This window comes from Malurus melanocephalus, unplaced genomic scaffold (assembly GCF_030028575.1).
Source record: "Malurus melanocephalus ecotype Western Australia unplaced genomic scaffold, MMel_1.1 scaffold_1113, whole genome shotgun sequence".
Taxonomy (NCBI): Eukaryota; Metazoa; Chordata; class Aves; order Passeriformes; family Maluridae; genus Malurus; species Malurus melanocephalus.
The window spans coordinates 60,393-85,017 of record NW_026624345.1 but is presented as its reverse complement, the minus strand read 5'-3'; the positions used below and the strand labels follow the sequence as shown (position 1 = coordinate 85,017).

The window sequence follows — 24,625 nt, the reverse complement described above, 5'->3', positions numbered from 1 at the left end:
ACAGTGACTCCCGAGCATGCAGCACGAACCCACTGCAGGGGAACAGCGGTGCCAAGCAGAGATGATAAAAAATCAGAGACAGGAATGGATACAGAGAACATCACAAGCCAAGCAGCAGACAAAATAGAAGTGGAATCAGAGGGACTGACGGGAACACACAGATTTGTTATTTATTATTTATACCCTGACTTGATCTTCCACATGTTAGCACACACTGGCAATCCCAACATGCTCCATGTTACACAGGCTCAGGAGAGGCTGGGGAGTTCATCACAGCCAARCAGCTTTGGGCCAGCCCTGCCACGCTCTGGAGTGTGTTTCAGTGCTCTTATGTCAAAGCAGGTTGATGGTGCTCAGCACCTTTTGTAACAAAGCCTTAGGGTTTTAAGCAGGATTTATTTTTTTTTAAAGGCATGCTGGGCTTTCCAGCAAGGCCTGGAACCTCCCTGAGCTCTTTAGCACTAATGTAGTGTTTTAGCTTGCCTCGTTCTACAGAGCAAAAGAGAACAATTCAAAAAATAAATACTACYGAAAGTTGAAATCAGCTCTTAACACCTCTAGCCTGTTCTCCCTCACCTCTGGGCTACAAGCCAGCAAAAACTGCAGCTACCTCCTCCTGTCGCGTTTTTAACGACAGAAAACAGAAGAGCAGGAAAAAGACAAGACAAGAGGTGGGAAGGGTTTGATAAAATCTCTCAGGCTCTGGCAAGGGGCAGCTCCGTGCACCTGCACACCCAGCTCAGGGCACAGGAGGCACGGGGAGAGCAGAGCTGTCTGCTGAGCATCCCCGGTGTCCAGGGCTGTGGGATGTCACTGCAACCCCAAAGGGCAGCTGAACCTTCAGAAATGCTCCTGCTGCTGCTCTCACATGCAGCTCTCCATCCTGTGGCCCTGCTGAGCTGGCTGGAGGTGMAGGRCAYCCMGARGGRGTGAACTCCTCTGGGKTTGTGCCAGGTGCCCCCCTTGGCCYGGTGCACAGCCCCCCGAGGGGATGGAGACCAGCAGGGACACTCTGAGCTGTGTCCCCCTGCCCTGCTCCCTGTGTGTCACCTCCCTCTGCTCCAAGGAAAGCACTGGGGCACAGCTTCACCCTGCCTCGTACCACCCCAGCTCCCAAAAAAACGAAATACAGGGAGGGGCAGCCGGGCTCTCGAGCCTCCCCTCCAAAAAACATCTCTCCTCCAAAAAAACCACAAAAAACCCCAAATACTACACTCCAAAAATACACCAAAAAAAAGGGTTGGGGTTTTTTTGTTGGGTTTTTTTTTTTTTTTTGAGGAGTGCAGGGAGGGAGTCGGGTGCTGGATTCTGAGTTTGGTACAGCAGCAGCCCGGCTGTGCCAGCACTCCCTGCCCTGCCAGGGAAGCAGCAGCATCCTCTCTCCAGAAGCCATGGCAACGTGCAGGGAGCTGGCCAGGGGCAGAGCCAGCCCGGGGAAACCTAAAGCAGCACTGACACCTTCAGGAACGGGAGACGAAGCTCAACAGCAGCCTCGCCTTGTCTTTTCCCTGCGCTGCGCCCCGCGGGGCTCAGAGCCTACTTGGGAGGAGCTTCCTTCTGCAGCTGGTTCCTGCGGTCCAGCTTGCTCATGACCTGCGTGATGTCCACGGTGGTGGCRGCTTCTCGGGCTTTGGCCTCTTCCTCCATCTGCCGCAGGATGATGGGGCTGGGGCTGGAGCGGAGGTGGCGGCGTCCGAACAGACCCGTGCTGGGCAGAGAGAGGGGARGGASAGGGGGTTACARAGGGGAAGGGCACCAAAAACTCCYYCYTGGACAGCAGRRYTAGCCAGGAGGATGARCTCRGACACAGAGGGAGAAATGGTTTAAAGCAGGGCTGGGGGACTCTGTGTCACACTGAGTTATAGAACTGATAAAAGTGTGAAAGTCCTGCCCCCAACTACACCACTCGTGTTGGGATTGCACTCAGCTCACACCTGGTGTGAAACCAAAGGACTCCCATCCGTGGAATCTGCTCCAGCACCCTGAGGAAGGTCAGAACAGGGACAASGATGGGTGTTTGTGGTGTCTGTGATGCCCCTAAAGCATCATCCAATACCTGCTTCAGCAAAACCCCTTCCCCGGCAGTGGAACAGGTCCAATCCCACTCTGGATGAGGTGCAGCTCTCCAGGGGTTTGGGGGGATCCAGAGAAAGCACAGAGGCAGGATCACCACAACCAGCCAGTGACCTTGTGCTCTGTGATTCAGGGGAGAACTGACCAAATCAGGCCAGACAGCAGCAGGGCTTTTTCCTGACTGACTTGAAACAGGGTTTAGATGGAACAACCAGGGTGAAAGCCCATCATTACTTTTTTTTTTTGCTTGCCAGGTTGATGAGTGGGAGAGGAACAGAGAAAGGAACACCGCCCAGTCGAAAACTGCACGCTCAGCTTCAGGAGCAGCAGCAGCTCCAATGGCCTGAATTTGATTTACAACCTTCATCTTGCAGGGGAAAAGCCATTTCCAATGCCATCCCTGGTGCCAGCTGTCTGTCACAAGGTGCTACTTGTTCCCACATGCCTGTCACCTTCCCTTACACCCAGGGGGAGCAGCTTTGTCCAGGCAGAGCTGAGCAGATCCCATAGACAATCCTGATCCTAAACCTTGCTTCTGGCCCTGCTCTGGCAGCCAGTGTTTTGTGGGCAGATTTCCCATGGCCAGAACACAGCTCCAGGAAAGGAGCCATGAATTAATTCAACAATCACAGCCTTTCTCCACAGACCCAGCAGAGAAATGACCAAGTCCATTCCTACAGCTCACAAGCCCCTTCCAAAGGGTTCATGAATAAACAGCACCATCAGTCTCAAAGAAAAGCATTTTCCCAGTGAAAAAATTTATTTAATTAAGAGAACATCTAAATCATAGTAATTTTGCTGCAACCTGGGCTTTTTCTACCCTTGCTACAACAAGAAAAGCAAACCCCACAATTACAGCCGGTTTCACTTGCCTTTTTTTGACACCCTCTTGTGGCACAACAGCCTTGGCCAGCATTTCCTTGTATATTGGAGACTTTAAATAGCGGCCATAGGAGTCCTACTAGGAGAAAAAAAAAAAGAGAAACTGGTAGTTATGGGCTGCAAACACCCTTATTAAAATCACCACCAAATACAGCTGCTCAGGAGCCAGCGAGGCTGGGAACTGGATAATCTCCCCCAGCAGCCCAAGGGACTTTGCATCTTTCAGGCAAATGTAGCTATTTAAACCAATATCCTTTCATCTGGCTGTAAAATTCCCAGGATTTCTCCATCTCACAATAAAGCTTCACAGGTAAGACCCAGATCAAAAGATCTGACTGAAGCTTAGCCTGGGCCAGCAGGGTCTYGGAGTCACTGCAAGGTGAGGAGTTTGTGTTTCAGTAGATAAACTTTTCATCAGTAGGTGAAAATCAGTCCAGTCCTGCTGCTTTCAGGAGCTTTCCAGTCATGCTTTTCAGTGCATGARCTGGTGCCCAAATCGAAATTAGAAAGGACTTGCAGCAGGGTGCAAATTTGTCCCCCCAACACCTCGGGGACACTGCCTTGGAAGGAAGAAGCAGAAACAGAAATGCCTGAAGCAGTGCATGCTGAACTCAGCAAATTGGAGGGATTTTTCAAACAAAGGGACAGCTGATAGCACACAAAGGCACGGGAAAGGCCCACAGGGYTGGAATCCCCCTCAGGCTTTGGCAACAAAGAACAAACCTTTTTCATCAGCATGTAAATGTGGGTCTGGGCAGCATCTAGAACRTAACGATGAGGGTGCTCCAGGCCTTTGACTGTGATGCCCATTGTTTTGCCATCGATGTTAATCCAGCGCCGAGCCCCTGGAGCCAGGAAGAGCCTGCCAGGAGGAGGAATCAACAGTGCCATTAGCAGTGGAGAATTCACAGCTTCCTGTCTGTGCCTGAAAGGAAAAGTCCCTTCAGCTCCCTGCAGCAATTTGCTGTCCTGATCTTGGGCAATCGATGTTCTCTTCACTACAGACTGCACTCACTTCCCCTTGCACACAATATTAACCAAATTTTAGCCCGCTGGAAGCAAAAGGCCTCTCTCCACTTTGCTCGTGGCAGCCTCAAGAACTTTGCTATTCCACCCTGATATTTAAATTACATCCTAAGACTGMAATGGAACAGAGAACAGAGAGAAAAGTAATTATATAACAAAATAACACTTCTGCTTTCATCTCCCAAAACTCCTTTCCCAGGTGGAGACATAAGACAGCCACATTTGATAATAGACTACACGGAAAAATCTCAGGAATAAATCATTTGGAGAGTAAGAACCTGTGGAAGGTGATGAGACTCAAGCACCAAGAGTTTAAGAGTATAAAATTTTCACTCACTTGTAGATTTCTTCTGCTTTTTCTTTGACCCTGGATTGGTCTCCATACTTGAGATCCTCACAGGCTTCCCAGAAGCCCAGGTTTTCTCCTGCATGACAAGGACAGAATCAGCRAAGTGTGAGATTGAGAGAACACAATCCCGTTCATTAACTCCTAAATTTCTTGGGCTAAGTACAAACTGGCCCCAAATCAGTCTCTCCAATTCTTCAGCCACTGGAGGAGGAAAGCAGCTTTCCCCTGTTCTCTGCCCACTGACACCTCCCAGAACTTGTGAGTTCAGCAGTTCCAGCTTCCTTGGAGCAGTCACAGAATTGTGGAATGGTTTGGGGTGGAAAGGACCTTAAAGCCCATCCCATTCCAGGGCAGGGACACCTCCCACTGTCCCAGGCTGCTCCAACCTGGCCTTGGGCACTGCCAGGTATCCAGGAGCAGCCACAACTGCTCTGGGACGCTGTGCCACCCTCCCAGGGATTAATTCCTCCCTGAAACGTGACCTAAACCTTCCCTGCCAGTGTCACATCGCGGGCTGTACCGTGTRTCCCGTGCCACTAGATGGTACCGCCTGCCCTGGCTGCACTGCCACAGCCACTGCCACCCCAGCCTGGGGACAAAGGGACACTGCACACCCACCGCTGAACTCCTTCTTGAGGAAGAGCTGGAAGTTCTGCCGYCCCTTGGGGTCCCGGATCAGCTCGCTGAAGTTGAAGGCCCAGCGCTCCACTCGCATCCTGGTGGGCACCTCCACCCTGCACGGGGAGAGCACAAACTGCACTGCCAGCTCCTCTCCTCAGCAGATTCATTAAAGCCAAAATGCCCTGTGCTGCAATGCCAAGGGGCTGCTCAGCATTCTCTTGTTTTGCAGAGTGGTGTAATGAGCTCCTGAAGTCAAGCCACAGAGTAAGTTGTAATTAAACAACTTGGGCCGCTGCGGGATGAGGATTTAACTGGGGTTTATGCAGCTCTCACAGTGCCAGCCCAGCTTTGCCCTAAGGTCTGACTCAGTCCCATCCTGGAGGAGGCACTGGTTGCTGCCCAGGGCTCTGCTTCTSATGAAGGCATCCCCTGGGGATGTGTAATGGGATGCAATCAGTCTGTAACAGGATTGCTGCTCTCACAACCACTGAGATGTTGTACACTCCGAGCTCTGGGATGCCACTGTGTMATTAGCAAATCCTACCCAAAGGGAAAACCAAACCTCAGAGAAGGGATGGACCACCAGCACGTGCCTCCATCCCAAAGCCTGTCCTGGGGGGTGAGCACACTGAACCCTGAACTGGCCATATCCCATTCCTGTGCTGCTTAGGGTGGGCTCCATTCATCCTAGAGGGGATCAGACTCATCCTAGAGGGGATCAGACCCACCCAGAGGGCTGAGTGCTCCCATCACCAGCTCAGCAATTTTTGTAACCTTAATGAAGGCTCCATCTGCAGCAGGCACTGCTGGAGGATTCCCCACAGTTTCTTTTGCATGGTTGAGGTAAATTGGAATGGGAACMCTTCCCTGCTCATGGGCAGAGATCAGGTATCACAACGAAAATCACTGGTTCCCTTTCCTGATTCCTATCAGGGTAAAGGTCACTGAAACCACAAAACAATACAAAACAATACAAACACATACAGCTTGGCATTGAGATCCCAATACTCGGGGTCATCTGATATCCAGGGGTTGCTGGGSAGACACCCAGACAGGATGGGATCGTTGGAGAGGTACTGCTCCGAGTACTTCACAACCCTGCAACAAATCCACAGTCAAAACGTTAATTTGGAGACAGAACTGCAGCCACTATAGCCAAATAAAACACAGATATACTACAGATATCCTCAGAGGTGCAGGACTCAGCACAGGGATCTGGAACGTGGCCCCTGTCCTCCTAGAAAAACTGATCCATTGGCTCAGTTAATCTTTTCCATTTCCCAGACAGAAGTGTCCAGGTTGTCTTTYGAAGCACTGAATTTGTCACTTCAARTATAAKGAKGYAAAAGATTCTCCTCCATCACCTCCTKSTGCTTTTTCATTTCAGGGAAGTGGGACTAARCCCCCAAACAGTTCCTGTCTCCCTCTCCACCCAGCTGGGCAGGGTCTGATCCTGCACCATTCTGGGGAAAAAGGGCCAGGGAAAGGCACACAAGGGTTGTGCTCACTCAGGTGGGTTCTCCACAGCCTTTCTGTGGGCCAGGGGAGAACTCAGGGAGCTCAGTTTCTCCTCTCCTCAATCACTACCACAGGGCTCATTCCTCTGCAAGTGGCTCTGAAGGCTTGGCACAAAGCAAAACTCTCTCTCTCCCAGCAGGAACCAGACAAACACTTCTCCCACCTTCTAACTTGGCCAGACTTGTAATTACAACCGATTTCACTAATGTCCTGGAATTTCAGCTCCCGCCTCCCCTTTTTCATTCTTGGGGGAAAAAAAAGAGAATTCCTCTGGTTTCTGTGTTTAAAATTCCTTCCAGGCCGAAGTGCTGGGAGTGCAGTGCCCAGGGCCCGTTGCTAACAGGCACCTTGGCACTGACCCTGCACAGAGCTGGCACTCAGCTGCTCCATCCCCTTCCCCAGTGGGAATGCCAGGGCATCCAGCACATCCAGCATCACCCAGTCCATGCATTCTGATTAAACAAACCTAAACCTGTCAGCCCAGGCAGCACTGCTGTGTCCTCTCCATGATTAGTGCTTTGTAGCTCCTCCTAAATCAGTGCAGGGCTCTGAGGCATGCACACTGCCCAGTTGCTGCTCATATTTTCATTAATGGTAATTTGATTTGGGCCCAGCCCTGGCAGCAGAGTTGAAAGTTCCTGAGGATTTTTGATCCAGGTGATGGGCATTGTYCCACCTGAACTAAGGAGTGAAAAGCCCCAGTGCCAAACCTTTAAGCACCACAAAATCCCTGGAAAGCAGCCAGGTGTCCCCAGCTCCAGCTCACAGTTTGGGAACTCGAGGCAGGAGGGTTTTAAGTGACTTTTTCAATGACAGACAAAATGAGCAGAACTGCTGGTACCCTGCACACCAAGGCTCTCAGAAGACAAACTCTTCTTCCATTTCATCCATCCAGGRCTGTCCTCTCCAAGAAACTGGCCTGAGCACCTTGTTTATCTCAGATCTGACAGGAATATCAGGTGAATGCACAAATCAGGTGCTGTGGGCTGCACCTCAAGGTGCCTGGTCAGCAACAGCAGGCTCCAGGCAGAAACGCCTCAGGCAAACCAGAGATGCCTAATGCCAGGGCTGGATGCTTCATCAAGAACCAGATCAGGAAACACTCCCAGTGGGAAAGGGAATTGCTGATTAATTGCTGGGATGTTCATGGAGAGGCCACTTCCTTTGGTGATACAGAATAACCTGAGTTAAATCACCAACTGTGAGCATCACCACGGAACAGGGATACTTGCAGCAGGGAATCCAGCCCAGCAGCAACAGCATCTCCTGATTTCAGAGAAATCTCAGCCCAGGGGGTGACAGCAAAGCTYTCTTCATCCTGCCTGGGACTCTGATCCCTCCTCAGCCTCCTGGCCCAGACAGCCCAGACAGAGCTGGGCCACCACATGGATTCCCTGGCTGAGTCACCAGCTGCCAGAGCAGACAGCTCCATCAGCTCAGTGGGAGATAAGCACTGGGGACTAATTAATGTGTGGACAGAAGAAGGAAATCAGGACTTACCCTCCAAGAGAGACAGAAGATTTCACTCTGGTCTTGGTGATGGCCTGCTGGTAGTACATGATCTGAGGGGGATCAGACATGGCCGTGGTTAGGAGCAYGGAGGATTGAAGATAAAGCCTCTCTGAACCTCAAACAGATCCTCTCCCAGGTACTGAGGCAAACAGCAGCAGGAACTGCTTCTTCCCTAATTACTGCAYGTCCAAGGAACCAGAGAATCCCCAAAATGTCTCAGCAAAATGTCTGCTTTCACCGAGCTGACTGCAAACATCAGAAGCGCACTTCGCAACGTGCAAGTAATTAAAAAGCACTCCCCATGTTCTATAAAAATTGAATAATAGCCACCATCCTCAGCACCTACAAACGCTCTGGATGGTTTAGCATGTAATTATCATTGATTCTTRGCTGTCTCTGCGCCGGCGCCACTGTGATTTCCCCACCACTAATTTGGTTCTGTTGGATTTCAGCCCTGGTGTCTGTCCTTGCCCGAGCCTTCCCGTCACTGGGAGAGCTGCTGGCTGCCTGCACTGGGAGGGGATGTCCTGAAATCACACGGAGAAAAGCTCCATGTGATTTTCTGCTTTTCAAAGACCCCATCCCCTGCACGGGGGTTTTGAGCCACACTGATGTAAGCAGCTCATACAGAATGGACACCTCAAAGTGAGGAAGCACCACTTACCTCTCTCCTATAAAACTCCATCGTATTTTTCTGTAAAATTAAAAAAAAAAAAGAAAAAGAATCATTACATTGGGATGGGCGCTTACAATTGCATTTTATTTTTTGAGACACCGTTGCAGGGCGGCCGCTGYGCAGCGCTCTCCAATTAATTCTGATCACAATTAAAATCAAACACAGCAGCTGAGCTAATCAGGGTATCATCAAAGCTAAGAGCATCCCCAACACGGTAAATTGTCCCATTAGCTGTATTTACTGTTTAGCATTGCTTCTCCCATCACAGGCTGCCTGCGTGCCTTCAATTAAGGGGTTATTCTAATGGAGCTAAAATAGATTCATTTACGAGACACAGATTAGATCATTCAATATTAGCTAAAGGAGACAGGAACCAACACATTGCAAAATATAAACACCACAATTAAAAGCCTCAGAAGCMGTATCTGCTGTGCAAAGGGTGTTTACAGTTGTGATTTGAATAACTCAGACTATGTTACATGTCACCCACAAACGAGCAGGCAATTGAAGGCAAGGAATTAACTGTGGGGTGTTTATTCACCCAGCTTGCTTTGAAGCACAGTTACTCCGTGTGGAATGAGCTGCAGAAGGCACAAGGACAGACAGGATAAGKCGGGGATGCTCCCAGATTTAAGCCTTGAAAGGCTCAGGCAGGGTTTCAGCTCCCGTTTCAGCYGAGATCTGCATTCCAGAATTATTATTAYTACTATACATAATATATAATAKATAATAAATATGCAATATATAACATATGGTATGTAATATATAATATATGGTATATAATATACAATATACAATACATAATAATATAATTATATTATTATATATACATTATATATTGTATATTATATACCAAAATATATATTTTATATGAATTATATATTAATTATATATTATATACCATATGTTATATATTATGTACATATATATATTATATAATTTTTAATTATTATTATTATTATTTAATGAATTATTTACCCCTGTGGAAGGGCAGGGATCTGCAGAGCACCTCAGTCAAGTGCAGGTTGTGAGGGATGAGGGATGGAGCATCTGGTACCAAACTGCCCCAGCAAGCCCTGCACCCCACAGAGACCCCAAACTGCCCCAGGTACCCCCACTCTCCCCTCCCCAGACACCCCAAAATCGCCCCTATTTTGGGAAAGGCAAGATGCTCTCCCAGGGCTGCTTTGTGAGGACACCACCCTGGGTGCAGATCTGCCTTGGCACGTTCACCATCAYCACCAGCCCTGCTCAGGAGGGAGGAATTCTCCTCTCCAGGGCAGAAAACCACGCACATTTTGCTGGCACTGGGCTCTGAGATGCTCACTCACCATTTCAGCAGCAGGAGCCAGAAATGCTGGATGCAGATGAGCCAATCCCTACAGCACCAGCACAGAGCCAGCCCTGACCCTGACACACACCCTGGCCAGTGTGGCACCCAAAAAAACCCTTCACAGTGATGTTGTGAGGGGAGGAGGATTTTCCTGCTGGAAACAGTTCTGAACAGGCAGCACAGACCATCTCAGCAGGACAAACAGGACAGCAAAAACCAGCAGGGATGCTGTGCAGGCCCTCAGTGTGAGGGAGGAAGGACTGACACAAAAAGGGACAGAAAAAGCTCTTGGAGAGCAGGAGGTACAACCTCACAGGGCTGTACAACCTCTCCTGCTGATTCAGGAGCTCCTGGGGCACCCTTAGAGATGGAGGAACTAAGGAGCATCTTTTTCACCCCTGTCTGCTCTTGGCTTCCCTGATTCCAAGCCACTTCCCATGCAGGCACCATTCCTTTGCCTCATTGCTACAGAGCCCTCATTGTTTCAGACAGCCTGCAGAAATGGAAGGGAAAAGCAATCACCTGCCTGCACAGAGACATTTATTGCATTTACTGGCCCAAAGTGTCCTGTTTGGACACCTGTGCTTGTGCTCCAGGCCAGCTGCCTCCTGCACTACTCACTGTCTCCTTGGGGAATCTGAGATAAAAAGAATCTCAGATATAAAGAATCTCAGATATAAACCAGGCCTGATCAGATTTGCAAGTGCCAGCTGGAGAGTTCAGTTTGATGGAATTTAACTGTGGCTACAGCATTGATTTCAACATGCTAAAATCATTCGATGGTTTAAAAAAGAAACCTATTTTTCTTCCATTTTTTCATCAAGTGGGGCCTCAGCCAGGCCTGGTGCAGTGGGGAARGAGAAGTGGGTGCTGGCACAGCAGSTCSAAGGCAGCTCACGTGGSAGGAAAGTGGTGTTATCTCCTAGAGGGGTCAGAGAGGCTGGCAGCACAGCACACACACACGAGACAAACAGCTGTGGGAAAGAGAGAGAGAGCACAGTGAGTTAAATGTCRCAGAGAGACAGAAAGGCATCAATGAAAACACCACCACAATAGAAAAATCTGTAAATCTGTAAATAAGAGGGTTTTTTAAGTGCCCCCCTCGTGCCACAGTCTATGTGGATGTCAGCAGGGTGGGCAGCTGGTCCTGAGAAAACTAGGGGGGATTTGGGGGGAGGGATTTGCTCCCCCAGAAAAGGGGCTGAGCACCTCAGAGCACATGGGAGGCTGCAGGTGCTGCCCGTGCCCAGCCTCTCCCAGTTCCCAACCAACACAAACTGGGAGGAATCTYAGCTATCCCACCCCAGAGCTGCACCTCATTTCACTTCCCTTTCTCCCACAACCAGTGCCCGGCCCCACTGCTGCCACAAGTGACCCTGAGCAATGTCCCCTGAGYGCTGCCAGTTGTCCCCACCCACCCTACAGCAGTGCCCAAGTGCCCTGCACCACCCACCCYTTGGAAGGAAATCACATTTGGAACAAAGGAGTCATTTCTCATCATGAGATTTTCATTTTGCAACGCCCTTAACGAGTGACTTCTCGCAATTTAGGCTTCTCAAGTGACTTTTCCCATGAATCAGCTCCCCAGACCAAGGAGGCAATGAGTGAAAGGCCTCAGTCTGTCTCAGGTGGGTGCCATGAGCTGTTCCACATCCTGACACACCTGAGACACCCGTGGCACTGGGGGCTTACTCCTCTTTCTATCCCTCTCCCTTTCCACTACTTCTTTACTCATAAAATAAAAGAAATAAAAGGGCTTTCAGCAGCTGCTACTTACAACAAGAAAATAAAATACACCCCAACCCTAAACTTTGCTCCTTTTCAGTCTCTATAGCAACAGGACACAGCTGGCCAAAGCAATTATCCTGCCTCTGGCTGCTGAGATGTTTAAAGGTTGTTATAAAAATGGGAAGTTGTGGGAATACTGTGAGTGTGACAGCAGCAACATTTGCATTTAATCGCTGAGAGATGCTCTGACTTTGTTTCCAAATGAAGGGCACAAATACAGGATCACTTCAAAGGGCTGATGGAGGAAGGGAAGAGCAGCTCCAGCTCCTCATGCACTGACTGGCTCTGTGTGATTGCAAACTCTGAACCAGTTCACCCAGTTACAGCCCTCACMGTCTCAATTCATTGGTTTTGTTTCTTTAAGGTCTACAATATGCATTTTTTGGCAATATTTTGTGTCTCCTACCCACCACACCAACTTCTTCATCCTTTTACTACACATTAACTACCCTTTGGGAGGTATTGTAATTTTTTTTGAATTTGGATCTCTGCACTGGACCTTTACACCCCACATTCAGCACTAATAAAAAGGCAGCAATGAGCACCTGGAGATAGAAAATTCCTTAATTCAGTTTCACCAGCAAAGAAAACACACCCTGTAGCCAAGCACTCACACTAACTGGTGTGACAAGAGAGCTGACAAAGTATTTTCAAGCCAGAAGGAGCTGCCAAARCCTATTTTGAGGGCCTCACCTCCTGGGTGAGAGAGCCTCAACCTCTGGCCTGTTCAGCTGTTAGAGCTGAGCTGACACACTCAGCCTGCAGTGTCCAAAAAATTACAATCCCAGGGATGTTTTCTGGGTTCTCCCAAACAAATTCAGTAGGTGTGTAAAAAAAAAAAAATAAAAGAAAAAAAAGGCCTGTCTCACCTGGTTTACCTTGCTTTCATTGGGATCTGTGACACGATCTAATCCGTACTCGAGGACGTCCAGCATGCCCGGCTGTGGTCAACAAGAAGCATCAAAGCTTTTAACTCATTTGGATTTAAGTTTCTGGATCACACAAATGAAGGAGGAGACTCCCAGGACCCCACTGGCAGCAGCTCCCAGCCTTGGAAAGCTCTGATTCCCAGATTTGGGAATGTCCTACTCAGAGCAGAGGTGCTGAACCTCTGTCCCTTGCACCTCAAAGAAACCAGGAAAGGTGGTGGGGACTGAGGGCAGGTGTGAAATGACACTTCCCTGGCACACAGCCCAGGGGCCAGGCCAAACCCTTCCCTGGCACATAGCCCAGGGGCCAAACCCTTCCCACAGGAGACCCTGTCCCAGGTGGCTGCAGAGAGGGCACCACGGTGTCACTGATGCCACCCTGTCACCTGTACTCACAGGAGTCCTGTTCACCAGCCAGTAGGCTCTCTCCTGGCAGTCCAGGGCRTACCTGTCCTCCTTCTTCCGCTCCTTGCCTGCCCTGCAAAGCCAAAAACAGGGGGATTTGTGATTTTTGCCCCCCTGAAATCGGTGGGATGAGAAGCAGGGCACACTTTCAGCCCGCCCTGCCCCAGGTCCCAGCCTGCCTGAGCCATGCCCCGATGGTGCCTCCTGACCACATCCTGCCCTGGCTAATTCTGGGCTGCAGATCATGTTCACATGGCCACACATGACTCTGGCTTTTGAGAAATCATCATCTTCCCGAGCTGAGCTGGGAGCAGACACATCCCCTTTTGCTTACAGACACAGCTCTCTGGTAGCTTTTGACTGCCAATCCTCTGCTTGCCCTCAGTCCTGCTGCTTCACATTTATCCCTCTCTGATATCCCCGGGCAGAATCCAAGGATTGCCACCCAGAGATACATCCTGGACACATCTCATCCCTGTCTCACAGTAAAGCAGGGCCATTTCTCAGAGAAACTACTTGGAAATGGTTCTGATGAGTGTACCCAGGCACTAAAACCCAAATCACCTCTAAAATTAAATAGAAATGGCACYAGCATGGTTTGGGCTTGGACCAACGAATTCTTTCCCAGAAAAATCCTGAGCCCAATTTGGGACTGAGCATGGGGAAGGGAGCATTCCCAACAGGCAGTTTGCATGTGGCCTCCCCGCTGTGGTTAGCAGGGTGGATGCTCTGCACCAGTCTGACCATCAAACAGCCTCAGACGAGTTTAATCTGCTGCTTCAGACACGGTATCTAACTCTGAAACTGCAGCTGGCATCTCTGAGCCCAAGTCTGACCTCAATTTACAAGAACAACAGTCTGGTGTTTAATGAGACAGTTATCTGATGAGTGCTCCCAGCACTTGGCTGCCATCCCAGGGAAGACACGGGGAATTTGTGAGGCTGCTGAGCTGCCGTGCCAGGAGGTAAAAGAAGGTACAAGAGTCCACTTCAGTAGGAAAGATCTCTAAAGGAGTCATTCCATCTCAAGTTCACCAACTTTGCTGGGAATTTGAAGGCTGCAGCTCTAAAAATCGAGTCATTTTAGCTGGGTACCTAAGCATGCACTGCACAGTTTGCTCCAGAAGTCCCTGCTGGGAATATTCACTGTTTCCTGACTCAGGGCACTCCTCTGAGCTGAGAGATGYGCAAGGAACTCCTGACCCAGACCCACAGCAGCCCCAAGTCCAGCACCCTGATCCACAAATGCTCATGGACAACACTGAGCTAAATGAAGGTGTCTCTAATGAGGGCTTGCAGCATCAAACCCCAGCTCCTTCACAGAACCACATCAAGAGCAAAACCTAAACCTCCCCTCCGAGCCATTTCAGAGCTGCAGTTGGTGTTTTTAACATGATTTAACTGTGCACTGAGACAGCCAAGCTCTGCTCCTCACACCCTCCCCTGTGATGCAAACAAGGCAATGCAACTCACTTATACTGCTCCTTGGCCTGCATAATAACAAAATCCCACTTGTAGTTTATTTTTTGATTGAGCATGTTGTAATGTTCCTGGAATAAAAATAAAAAAAAAAAAAGCAGTTAGTGTGAAAATCCTGACCAGGGCACTCCCATGCTGGGGTTTTCTTGACTCTCCGTAGTTCAACGAGGCCAAAGTGGCAACTGAGCCAAGAAATCCGGATTATTCTGAACATAATTACAAGAATTGCAACAGTTCAAAAATGCCATTGCAAGGAGAGCAATTACCCGTGCTAAAATTATAATTGACTTCACAGTAGTTTTCTGTACTGGTCGTTTTTCACTTGCAAAATGTTGGCTTTTGAGCTGAAGAGGTGATTTTTTTTTTGCCATGCTCCCACTCATTAGTAACAAAGGGCTAAAGCTGTAGCAAATGAGGGTCTTGTAATGGAACAAATGCAGYGTCTCCTCACCTTTTCATATTCTTCCAAAATCCCTTTCCTTTTAATGTTCTTCTTTGCTAGATAAATTGCTGTGGAGGGAGAAGCAAATCAGCAGTCAGTTATACTTAGAACAACAAGTCCAGGAACAATTAAACATTTACCCACATGACAAATACAAGAGCCTTTGTCTGCTGCATATCTTCCCAGGCATGAGCTCCAGGCTCAAAAAAGCCAAGTGAAGAAAAAAAAGGGGAAAAAAAGGAAAAAAAAAGGTGATTTTAAGCTGTCATTGATGCCCAGGCTGGAAGCAGTGAGGCAAAACTTCTGCCAGAAGCCACCCTTCCCTTGGGAACTCAGCGAGGATTCCATGGGTCAAAGGACACTGGACCAAACCTTTCAGGTGCTGAGGTTCCTCAGAGTTTGACCTCCAAGATATCTGAACACAAAAACTTTCTGAAGGTTTTATTAGAACCTGAGGCCAGTGTTTTGCTCAGGTTTTAATAAAARCATCCCAGTCTAAACCAGGCTTTTCTATTTCCTCAGAAGATGCACAGCATAATGCAGATAAAAGCCACAGAGGACAACCTTGGCACGAACACAGAACAAACCCACTGAGCAGCCTGACCATGACCAGCCCTACAACAAAAACCATCATAAACGCAACAAAAGATTTATAAGGAAAGAGCCATCAGGAGATATTGGAAGTCACTGTGCTTTCTATAAAAAAGATCCATCTCTGAAAGCTTGGCTTGATCCAAATCTACCGGAAGAGAGCCTTGGGCTGAGATCCAGGAACACACTTAACTACTCAGGGAAATCTAATCTTGTGTTTAAAGTCTTCCCTACCCAACAAGGTAATTCAGATGTGTTCCCTGGGATGGATCTTAGTTGAGCATAAGAGCTTAAGCACTTTCTCTCATCAAGGCCACCACAAGATGGTCACACCCTCCATTCACCATTACTGAGAGCTATTCACTAAATATTATGATAAAAAATGCCAGGGCTGGTCATTGCCCTTGGGGACACAGCACAAGAACATGAAGAGCAGGCGTGGGGCAGGACTGTGTGACAAACCCACAGCCCAGGACAGCTGCAGGGCCACACTCACCATAGTCTGTGTCATCAGCAGCCCAGCTCTGCACCGGCCAGAAATAGGGGGTCTGCAGAAACAGGAAAACAGCTTCTTGTTAGTGCACAAAGACCCTGAGCTCATGAACTCCTCATCATAAGCACCACTGTGGGTGCTCTGACTTCCCACAGCAGTGCAAATAGTCATGAACCTCAATAACATCCCATCATTACTGTGCTTTTTGTGTATTCATTATTCAGTACCCCCACATCGTTCTATTTCCAACCAGCAACTCCATTTGCTACTTTTAATACCTGGAAGAGAACACTCCTTTGGAAGAAAGCACACCTTTTTTAAGTTGAACAATTACACCAATTTCACTTGAAGAAACGATCACAGTTTCCCTGTCAAGTGCAATCTGAGTTTTGTCTGTAGATCCCTTCCTCCCTGCATGGCTACACAGCTCCTGGGAACTGCCCCAGCTGCCTGTTTTTAATAAAAACTGGTGCTGAACTCTCTCACAAAAGCTTGGAGAAGCTGCAACTCACTTGAAACCTGTAGAGGCTCCCATCTGCCCTAAGGGTGAGGTTCTTTGGCTCCTGCAGAGGGTAGATATATCCATATTTGACAAACAGGTCTCCCAGGTGGAGTGCCTCTGAAAATGGAGAAGGCACATGTTTGGATTGCACAGAAACACTTCACTGGAAATAAAAGTGAGCTCCTATGCAGGGGAGAATTCAGCTAAAAGGTTTTGCCTCTGGAGATCTTAAAAGTTTTACAACTCAAAGCTGAGAAAGCCTCTGTTTTCACATTTTTACCCACCTTCTGCAGTGATCTGCAAGCGCTGAAGAATCCACTGCATTATATCATTACCTGCAAAGCAAAGAAGAYGTCAGGTACTGAAATCAGGAGGGTGCCCAAATCCATGGGTGGAAATGAGACCTCTCCAGCCCTCACCCCTCCCTGTGCTCTGGATCCCATTTTTTTGCAGATGTGCTTTCAAATGCCCCACAATGCAARGAGGTACAGATCAAATGCACTGCTGGGCTCCCACTGGCCATGCTGGCACCCATGAAGCATCAAACCCTGGGACAGAGAGCCTGAGGCAGGCAGTGACCTTGGGACAGCACAGARAGAGCATGCACAGCTCACGTGGACWGARCAACACCTCAACCCTCCTCAGAGGCTGAGACAGGGCTTCAGGAATGCAAGGTACACCTTTCACACCCAGGGAAGGGGAGGTTTTGCTCCACCTTGCCTTGAAAGAGTCACTGCAAAGAACTTCTGGATTCACAGAGCACAGCCCTATCTCAGTTTTACAGGAGATCAGTTACCATACTCTGAGAGTCCTTTAAAGGGTAGAAGGGATGCCCAAATCTCAGACCCACGCTGCAGTGGTTACAGGATTTATCAAAAGGAACAAGATTTCTGCATTCACACACATTTTCTCTCCCTCAGTTCTTTTGCTGAACTGTGAGCAGTTGTACCCATAGRCAGCATAAACTTCCAGCAGTTTTAGTTTCACATTGTGGGGAGCAAATTTCATGAACCTCTTTCCATTTAAAGAGGGCAAAAATGCACTTGTTCCCTGATCCATTACTGGCCTTTCCCTCCAAACCTCCCCTAGGACTGCAGACTGAGGTGGTGACCTTTCTTGACATTGCAGTGATGACTTAACTTTCTAATAGGGGCTCAGAGCTCTTATCCTACCGCCCGCTTCCTGAAATAGATGAAATTAAAGGATTATCTCATCACTCATTTCTAGACAGCTCTCTCTGTAAGCACTTTCCCCCAAAGGTGCACATTTAACATTGAGGTTTATTTGTGAGCTATTTTACTGACTTTCACTGAATTTAACTAGTTAGCTTCCTGCACAGGCAGTGCTCTTCCAGTGGATCTTTGTCCCCTGCTCCAATATCTCCACCACACCCTCATTAAACATGAATCAGTCTCTCTTGCAACACCCAGAAGCCAATCAGTATCCATGCAACTTGTGCAGCACTAAAAATATCAGTTTGGAGAGGGATGAGCAGCACGCAGGGCGAGTGGAAGCCACTTGCCTCTCCGAGGTGGACGAGAATTTATGAYTTGTGYAGGAAGGAACTTCAGTTAAGGAACYAGAATAAAGCAGACAGCACACAGAGAGGATGCTGCCAACACATCAGCTACCCATGGGCTTTTAGGAAGTGGGATTTTACKCTGGGCAGACGTTGAGAGAAGTTCTCGTTCCCCTGCACTTCATCTGCGTTGGACGTCATCTCCAGCACGGGGAATCTCCTCTTTGTGCTGCCTTAACTATTCCCTGACAGCTCTGGGAGGCAAGGCCAGCTCCTTTGTGCAGGCAAAGCCTCCACCCAGCTCAGCTGCATAATAGCTGTGTAAGCCAGGATGTGGTTTGTATTGCAGTGCTGAGAGCAGCTTCAGATGTGTCCACGTTCTCCTGACCCTTTCACTGACTGCCTCTTCCCATGGGCAAGTGACTTCAATGCTTCTGCAGCCTCATTTTTAAAAAAAAAATCAGGGCAAACGACACACTGAGCCTACCAGGCTTTGCAAASAGAGCAGGGAAAGTCTCCTGACTCGCCTGGAGCAAACTCACTGGTTTCAGTGGGAGTTTTTGTTCTGAATTTCAAAGTGCTGAAGAAAGACCGAAGCAGGAGGAGGAAACTTGGGTAACGGAGTAAGTGTGAATATTGACAGCAGAGGATTCCTCACAAGAGCTTTTGTGGAGGCTCAGAGAACAGGGAAGCAGAGGCATTGATGGTGCCTGGTGAAAGGAGTGGCAGGCACAAGGAGGCTGTGATAAGAGCTGCCTGGAACACTGTACCTGACACAGCTCCTGTCTGCTGCTCCTTCAGCCTCCTTGAAGGAGGAAAAGCTGTCATTTACAGGCAGAGCAGTGGGTTGAGTATTTTGTTCTTTTCCTGCCTACTCAAGGAAAATTATTACCAGCAGTAAACATTAAAAGGGAGACTAATTGTTTATTGCTCATTTCTGAAGTACCATCTTTCAGTCTGCCTCCAGGCTGCTTGTTTTAATTGGAATTTCATATTTATCTTTATTTGTGATCCAGCCTCACTGGGAGTACAASAGTTCTGGAGGCTGCAGCATCTCCTCACCTCTGTGCTAAGAGAAGACAAGRTCACTTGAGTTACCCCCATGAGACAGCTAAAAGTGCCTGGGGATCAACTTTTGTGTGTGACTCAAAGAGTGGGAATTAAATGAGACACGAGTGAGAATGAGATAAAGGGAGCAGCGACATTTTAAATGATGTACAGCAGATATTTATTGGGAACACAGCACTGGCTCTGGGGTCCACAGTTTTTCCCTGCTGAACTTGGCCCAGTCCCCTCCCTGAGGGAAGCTCTTACCTGTCACAGCGTGTGGGATGCTGGTGATCATCACAGTCTGGGCCTGGGTCTTGATTCCCGTGTCAGGGCTCTGCATCTCCATCATGAGCACTTCAATCTGCAAGGCAGGGGATGGGATGGATGATAGAGTGGGCAGTGGTGTGGCACAGGAATGGACACAGTGACCACAGCCCTCTCCAGAGGTGCCACCTGCAGCCCATGGCAGCTCACACTGACTGCAGGGTCACTGTCACCAGACTTCTTTTATTTCTGGTTCCAAATTATCTTTTTTTTTTTTTTTTTAAGATAAAGATTTTCAAAGGTATTTTCATCCTCTTTATCTGACTTCCTACCAGCACCATTCCAAAAGCATAAAGATTTTGCTTTCCCTTGGGATCTGTGCTGAGACAGACAGAGTTGGGGCACGCTCCTCATCTCCTCATTTTTAACTGAGTGCCATGAGAGTTTTGGGAAAGATGCTCTTTTTCTTGTCTTCTGCTTCCAGAGGTATTAAATTAAAACTGGTCCAACAGGACCAATTTGGTCTCTCCACACATTTGTTTTGGGTGAGGCTGTAGTTTTTTAACTGGGAGCAGAGGATTTAACGAGTGTGACTTGATGACAYGCACATAATGAAGGGTATTGTCTTCACAGGCACCACAGTGACTTTGGTCCCAAGTCTTGCCAAGTTCTGTGAGGATTTAAGCTGTAGTGACAGGATACACTCTGGGCTTGTCAGTAAAACTGGATTTTCAACTACTTTTAAAGGCAGTGACTAATTCACATTAAAATGGAGAAGCCCGGTAAAATTCAACATAAATATTTGTATAAATACTTACATGAAATATTTTAAAAGAGCAAACCCAGCCCCAAAGAGATGAAAATATGAAGGTATTTTTTTAATCTTTTACCAGAACCCACAATTCCAGCCTCAGAATGTTCAAGGCTGTGTGAGATGAGGTGAGGCAGGATGGTCCAGGCAGGGCACTCATTTAGGAAACTGGGATTTCAAGCAGAGRCAGGTATTTTGGGAAGTCACTCTCTGTAACTGCACAGTCCTTTCACAGAGAACAGAGGTGCTGGGGGCAAACACAGCCCTGCTCATGCCCTGTCCCAGTGCCATGGCCACCTGGCAGATGCCACCCAGCAGATGCCACCAGGATGCCACCAGGATCCCACAAGGATCCCACCAGGATGCCACCAGGATGCCCCCAGGCTCAGGCAGAACTCGTTCCAGGCAGGCAGCACAGAACATCCTGCTCCAGCACGGGGCTGCTGCTCTCCAGGTGGGCTTAAGAGACAGATCTTCAACCAGCTGAGAGCAGGGAATTGTCTCAGAACACCCTCCAACCCTGCAAGTTCCCTTCCTTTAACCAGCACCTCTTCAACTCCTGTCATGTTCATACTCTGCCACACTCCCTCTGTCACTGGAGAAATGACAAATATATTAAAAAGCAACGAGCTGCTCCTGGGGGGTGCCTGCTGCTCTGGCTGCAAACCATCCACTTGCTGATCAAAACTCAGCCTGTCTCTTGCTCTTCTCCCAAGGGAGCATTGGATTACAGCGAGCAGGAGTTGCTATCAGCAGCAGGGAGGCCAGGAGGGCTGCTTCAGACACAGCAGGAACACTTCCTCGCTTTGCTAAGGGCTCGAGCACATTTTGTCACGCTTTCAGCCAGGAAAGAGCTGTCTGGTTTGAATTTTGCAGAGCCAGAAGCCACTTCCTGACGCTGGTTGATGGGTGGAGATGTACACAGAGGTAAATATCAGGACTGCCAGGCTCTGGGGCGAGCTCACCTCACAGAGCCTCAGGGAGATTCCCCTTCAGATCAGCTGGAATCTCTGCATGGAGGTGAACTCACCCCAAAAGCCACAGAGGAGAAAACAGAAAAATTGCCTGTCCCCCATCTGATTGCACAGAGTCACAGGGTTCAGTTCGCTGACTGCAAAGCAAAACTCCAACTCCCATAAAGGAACAAAAACCATCACGAGTTCCAGGTACTGAGGCTCTGAAATGCAACAGCAAAACACCGCCAAGGTGAGRAGTTCAGCCCCTCTCAGCATCAACCCAGACAGAGGCATCTTTGCTTCAGACATCAGAAAGATCAATTTTCCCAGCAGGCTCCTGCTCCCAGCAGAGTGCACGCTCCTGGTGCTGTAATTAAACACCTGCTGCTTTTTCCATCCTATTTGCCTGGTTCTATCCCCCCTCACTGCCTGCTGCTGTAGGATCAGCCCTACCTGCTCTGATTTCCAAGGTAACAAACAGTTCTCATCCCAACTCCAGCCTCTGAGGGCTCATTCAGTTGTTTTCTAGGTCTACAGCTACAAACCTTGATTTGCACATTGATGGAAAAAAAAAAAAAAAAAAAAAAGAAGAAATGAAAAAAGTCCATTGTTAACCACCTAAAACTTCCTGCTTTTTCTTAATTAAAGCTGAGGGGAAGTGGCTTGTTCCCACTGAGCGATCTCTCAGCTAAAGGAAGTAAATCTGTGAGTGGGGAGGGCAGGGCTGTAGCTGGCTCTTCCCAGTCTGGAGGGGATTTTTCCCAAGGAAAGATGCAGCACTGGCATCTCCCAGCCTGGAACAGGGAAAGGGAGGATGGGATGAGGCTGAGATTAAAGCTCAGCTTTAGCCATATCCAGGGCCTCACTTAAACAGAGAGCAGGAGTCTGCTGAATTCCCTGGATGCCCAGGAAGACGAGGGCCATCAGCTGCTGGAAAATCTAAGCCTGGAGAAGCAAAACCAGGCTGGAAAAGCCCGCAGCCATGCTGCAGATCCCAGGACAGTYCCCCTCCGGTTGCTGTGCAGCTTTGGGAAAAGCCACCAGGGACCAGAGTGAGGAGGAGGCAGAGGAAGAAGGCATCCATCAGCTCTACCCACAAGGTGTGAGTCACAGTGCGGCTGATGTAGCACAGCAAGGAAAAATACCCAGCCCAGCAGCTCGTGGAGAGCCCAGCTCTGCCAGCTGAGGCCCAGCAGAGCCAGATCTGGCTGCTGCAGCAGGCACAGGCACCCAAGAGCTTGGGTTCACTCAAGCTCTCGCAGCATCCAGCCAAGTGCATCCAGCCAAAATGCATTTCAGAGGGTTCCTCGCTATCTCAACACTTTTGTGCTGTTCTTCTTCCCACCCAAGATGGTTTACAAGGGGGAAAGGTAGAATAAGACAACCTAAATGTTAGCATGAGTATTTCATGGATGAGCAGGGCCTYGGGGGCCTCTGATCCTGCCACAGCTCAGCCATAAAGACCAAGCTCCACGTCCAGCTCCAGTGGTGCAATGCAGCCTCACAGCAAGAGCAGGGCACTGCCCACACCCCTAAAATAACCCCCTGTCCTCTCCCCGTGTCCAGGGCAGGATTGCTGCTGTGTCACCAGCTTCCTGCTGGAGAGGAGCACAGGGAGGTGCCTGGTGAAGGCACACGGGGCCCACAACTGCCAGCAGGGCAGAATCCCTGCGTGCAGCTGGAGCAGCCCATGGCACAGCRTGTGTCAGCTGGCAGCAAAGCGTGAGCACAGGCTTAAATAATTAACAAAGCTTCTTTCTAGGATTTTAGCTCCTCATGGGTCTAAGTCTGTAAGGTGCTCGCTGGGTGCACGCTGAGCATCYTCAGCTCCCACCATGGGCAGCCAGGAAAGGTGCTGGATGTTTCCAGCAGCTCTGAGAACSTGGCTGTCAGCACAGACCACACTGCCATGGAACAGCCAAGGCTCCAAACACGGCTTCTCCGAGGTCTGGAAAAAACAGAGCAGGAATGAAAGCAGAGACCAGAACCCAGGGCTTTCGCTGACCACCAGGAGCTTTCCTTCCTTCTGTAACGGGGCTTAGTCTGGCAGTGCTCAGCCCCCGCGGCTGCTCACAGTGTGAGTGGAGCACACTCCAGAACAGTAATTCGCTGTGTTTTGACTGATCTTCCCACCTGAACAACTCAGAGCACCTTGCAGAGACTGCTGCACTCCCACAGAGCAGCTGAAGCACAGCTGCTGGCAGCTGTTTTCACAGAGAACGCAGCTTCTCCTCTGCACCCCCGCACACAACTCCACCGACTATTACTCAGTACAGAATTTGGCCTGGAGTATTTCCCTTGGCAGGGCTCCTCAGCCAAATTTACCCTGCAAGACACAGCACCAAAGAAAAGACTCTCTTTACTTCCTCTGATGTAGTAAATACAGTGTGTGCAATGCCAGGCTCATACCTTGGCACTGAATATCCCCAAATTCCCCCCGTTTACCCCTGGAATCCTTAGGTTGTGGGCGTTGAGGAAAGCTAGCTACAATTCGAACAGCAACTTCTGCCTGTACTTGTCACTGGAAATTCAGTTAATTCCATTCAACAGGATAAGCCACACTCAGGAGAGGTGGGTGGGAGAAAAGCTAGCTTAACACTCTGCTTTTAAAAATCTTCAAATACCAGTTACACTACAACTGGCTGTGCTTTGAATGCACGCTACAGAAAAAGCCCACCAAATGCTTTACAAAATTACACATCACACCCAAAAGCGTGGGCATACATCACCCACTCCTTCTACTGCTTCTGGTCACAAATACGYGCATTTCTGAAAAACTGGAAGGAGGCAGAGAGCAAACAGTTGGCAGCAATACACCCTCTGAAAGTGGACATCAGATGAAACCACTGGGAACACACACACATGGACTGACTGGACCAGAGCTACACTGATTGGCCTGGCATGGCAGATGACAGATTTTCCCCTGGGAAAGGACACGGATTTGAGAGACTTTGATGAAAAATAATGGGAGAGAGGGAAAACATATCAGGAGCATCGTTTAGCTGAGGTTAAACTACAAAACATAATCAACATTACAGTCCGATTTCCTCCATCACTTCGGCACCCGCTGCCCCTCCAGCCCGCCCCCGCGAGCTTCCAGGGATCCATCCCKGGGCTCTGCAACAGGTCATGGCCCCGAACTCCTGGGGATGGGGCTGTCACCCCTCGGACTCCACACGCCCAGAGGTGCCCTGGGGAGCCGAGCAGGATGCTATGTACACACATCACCCAAAGCCAGCGCTGCCCTGGGCATCGCACCGCCCCGCCCGGACGCGGCCCCGGCGTGCCCATAACAGCGCGGCTGAGCCCTCACCTTTTTTAGGAAGGCCATCCGCGGGCGGTAGCGCTGGCCCTGATCGAGCCGTGTGACGGTCATGGTGGCGGTGCGGAGCTCGGTGCGGTGCGGA

General features: G+C 49.2%; 1 protein-coding gene across 2 annotated transcripts; it reads right to left on the bottom strand.

Moving 5' to 3' along the window:
* Nucleotides 1-1,265: 1,265 nt before the first annotated feature.
* On the bottom strand, nucleotides 1,266-24,625 carry RGS9 (regulator of G protein signaling 9). 2 transcript variants are annotated; one of them, XM_057387015.1, is made up of 17 exons: nucleotides 24,532-24,625; nucleotides 19,452-19,548; nucleotides 16,903-16,953; nucleotides 16,629-16,735; nucleotides 16,120-16,171; nucleotides 15,042-15,100; nucleotides 14,585-14,661; nucleotides 13,104-13,185; nucleotides 12,657-12,719; nucleotides 8,646-8,675; nucleotides 7,970-8,031; nucleotides 5,936-6,049; nucleotides 4,949-5,064; nucleotides 4,319-4,406; nucleotides 3,679-3,817; nucleotides 2,946-3,031; nucleotides 1,266-1,708 (listed from the first exon to the last, which is right to left on the bottom strand). In XM_057387015.1, the coding sequence occupies exons 1-17, from the start codon at nucleotides 24,592-24,594 to the stop codon at nucleotides 1,537-1,539; spliced, it is 1,458 nt and encodes a 485-aa protein (XP_057242998.1). In that variant the 5' UTR covers nucleotides 24,595-24,625; the 3' UTR covers nucleotides 1,266-1,536. The 2 variants fall into 2 exon arrangements, with proteins under 2 accessions (XP_057242998.1, XP_057242999.1); XM_057387016.1 differs by lacking the exon at nucleotides 1,266-1,708 and having other exon boundaries at nucleotides 2,976-3,034.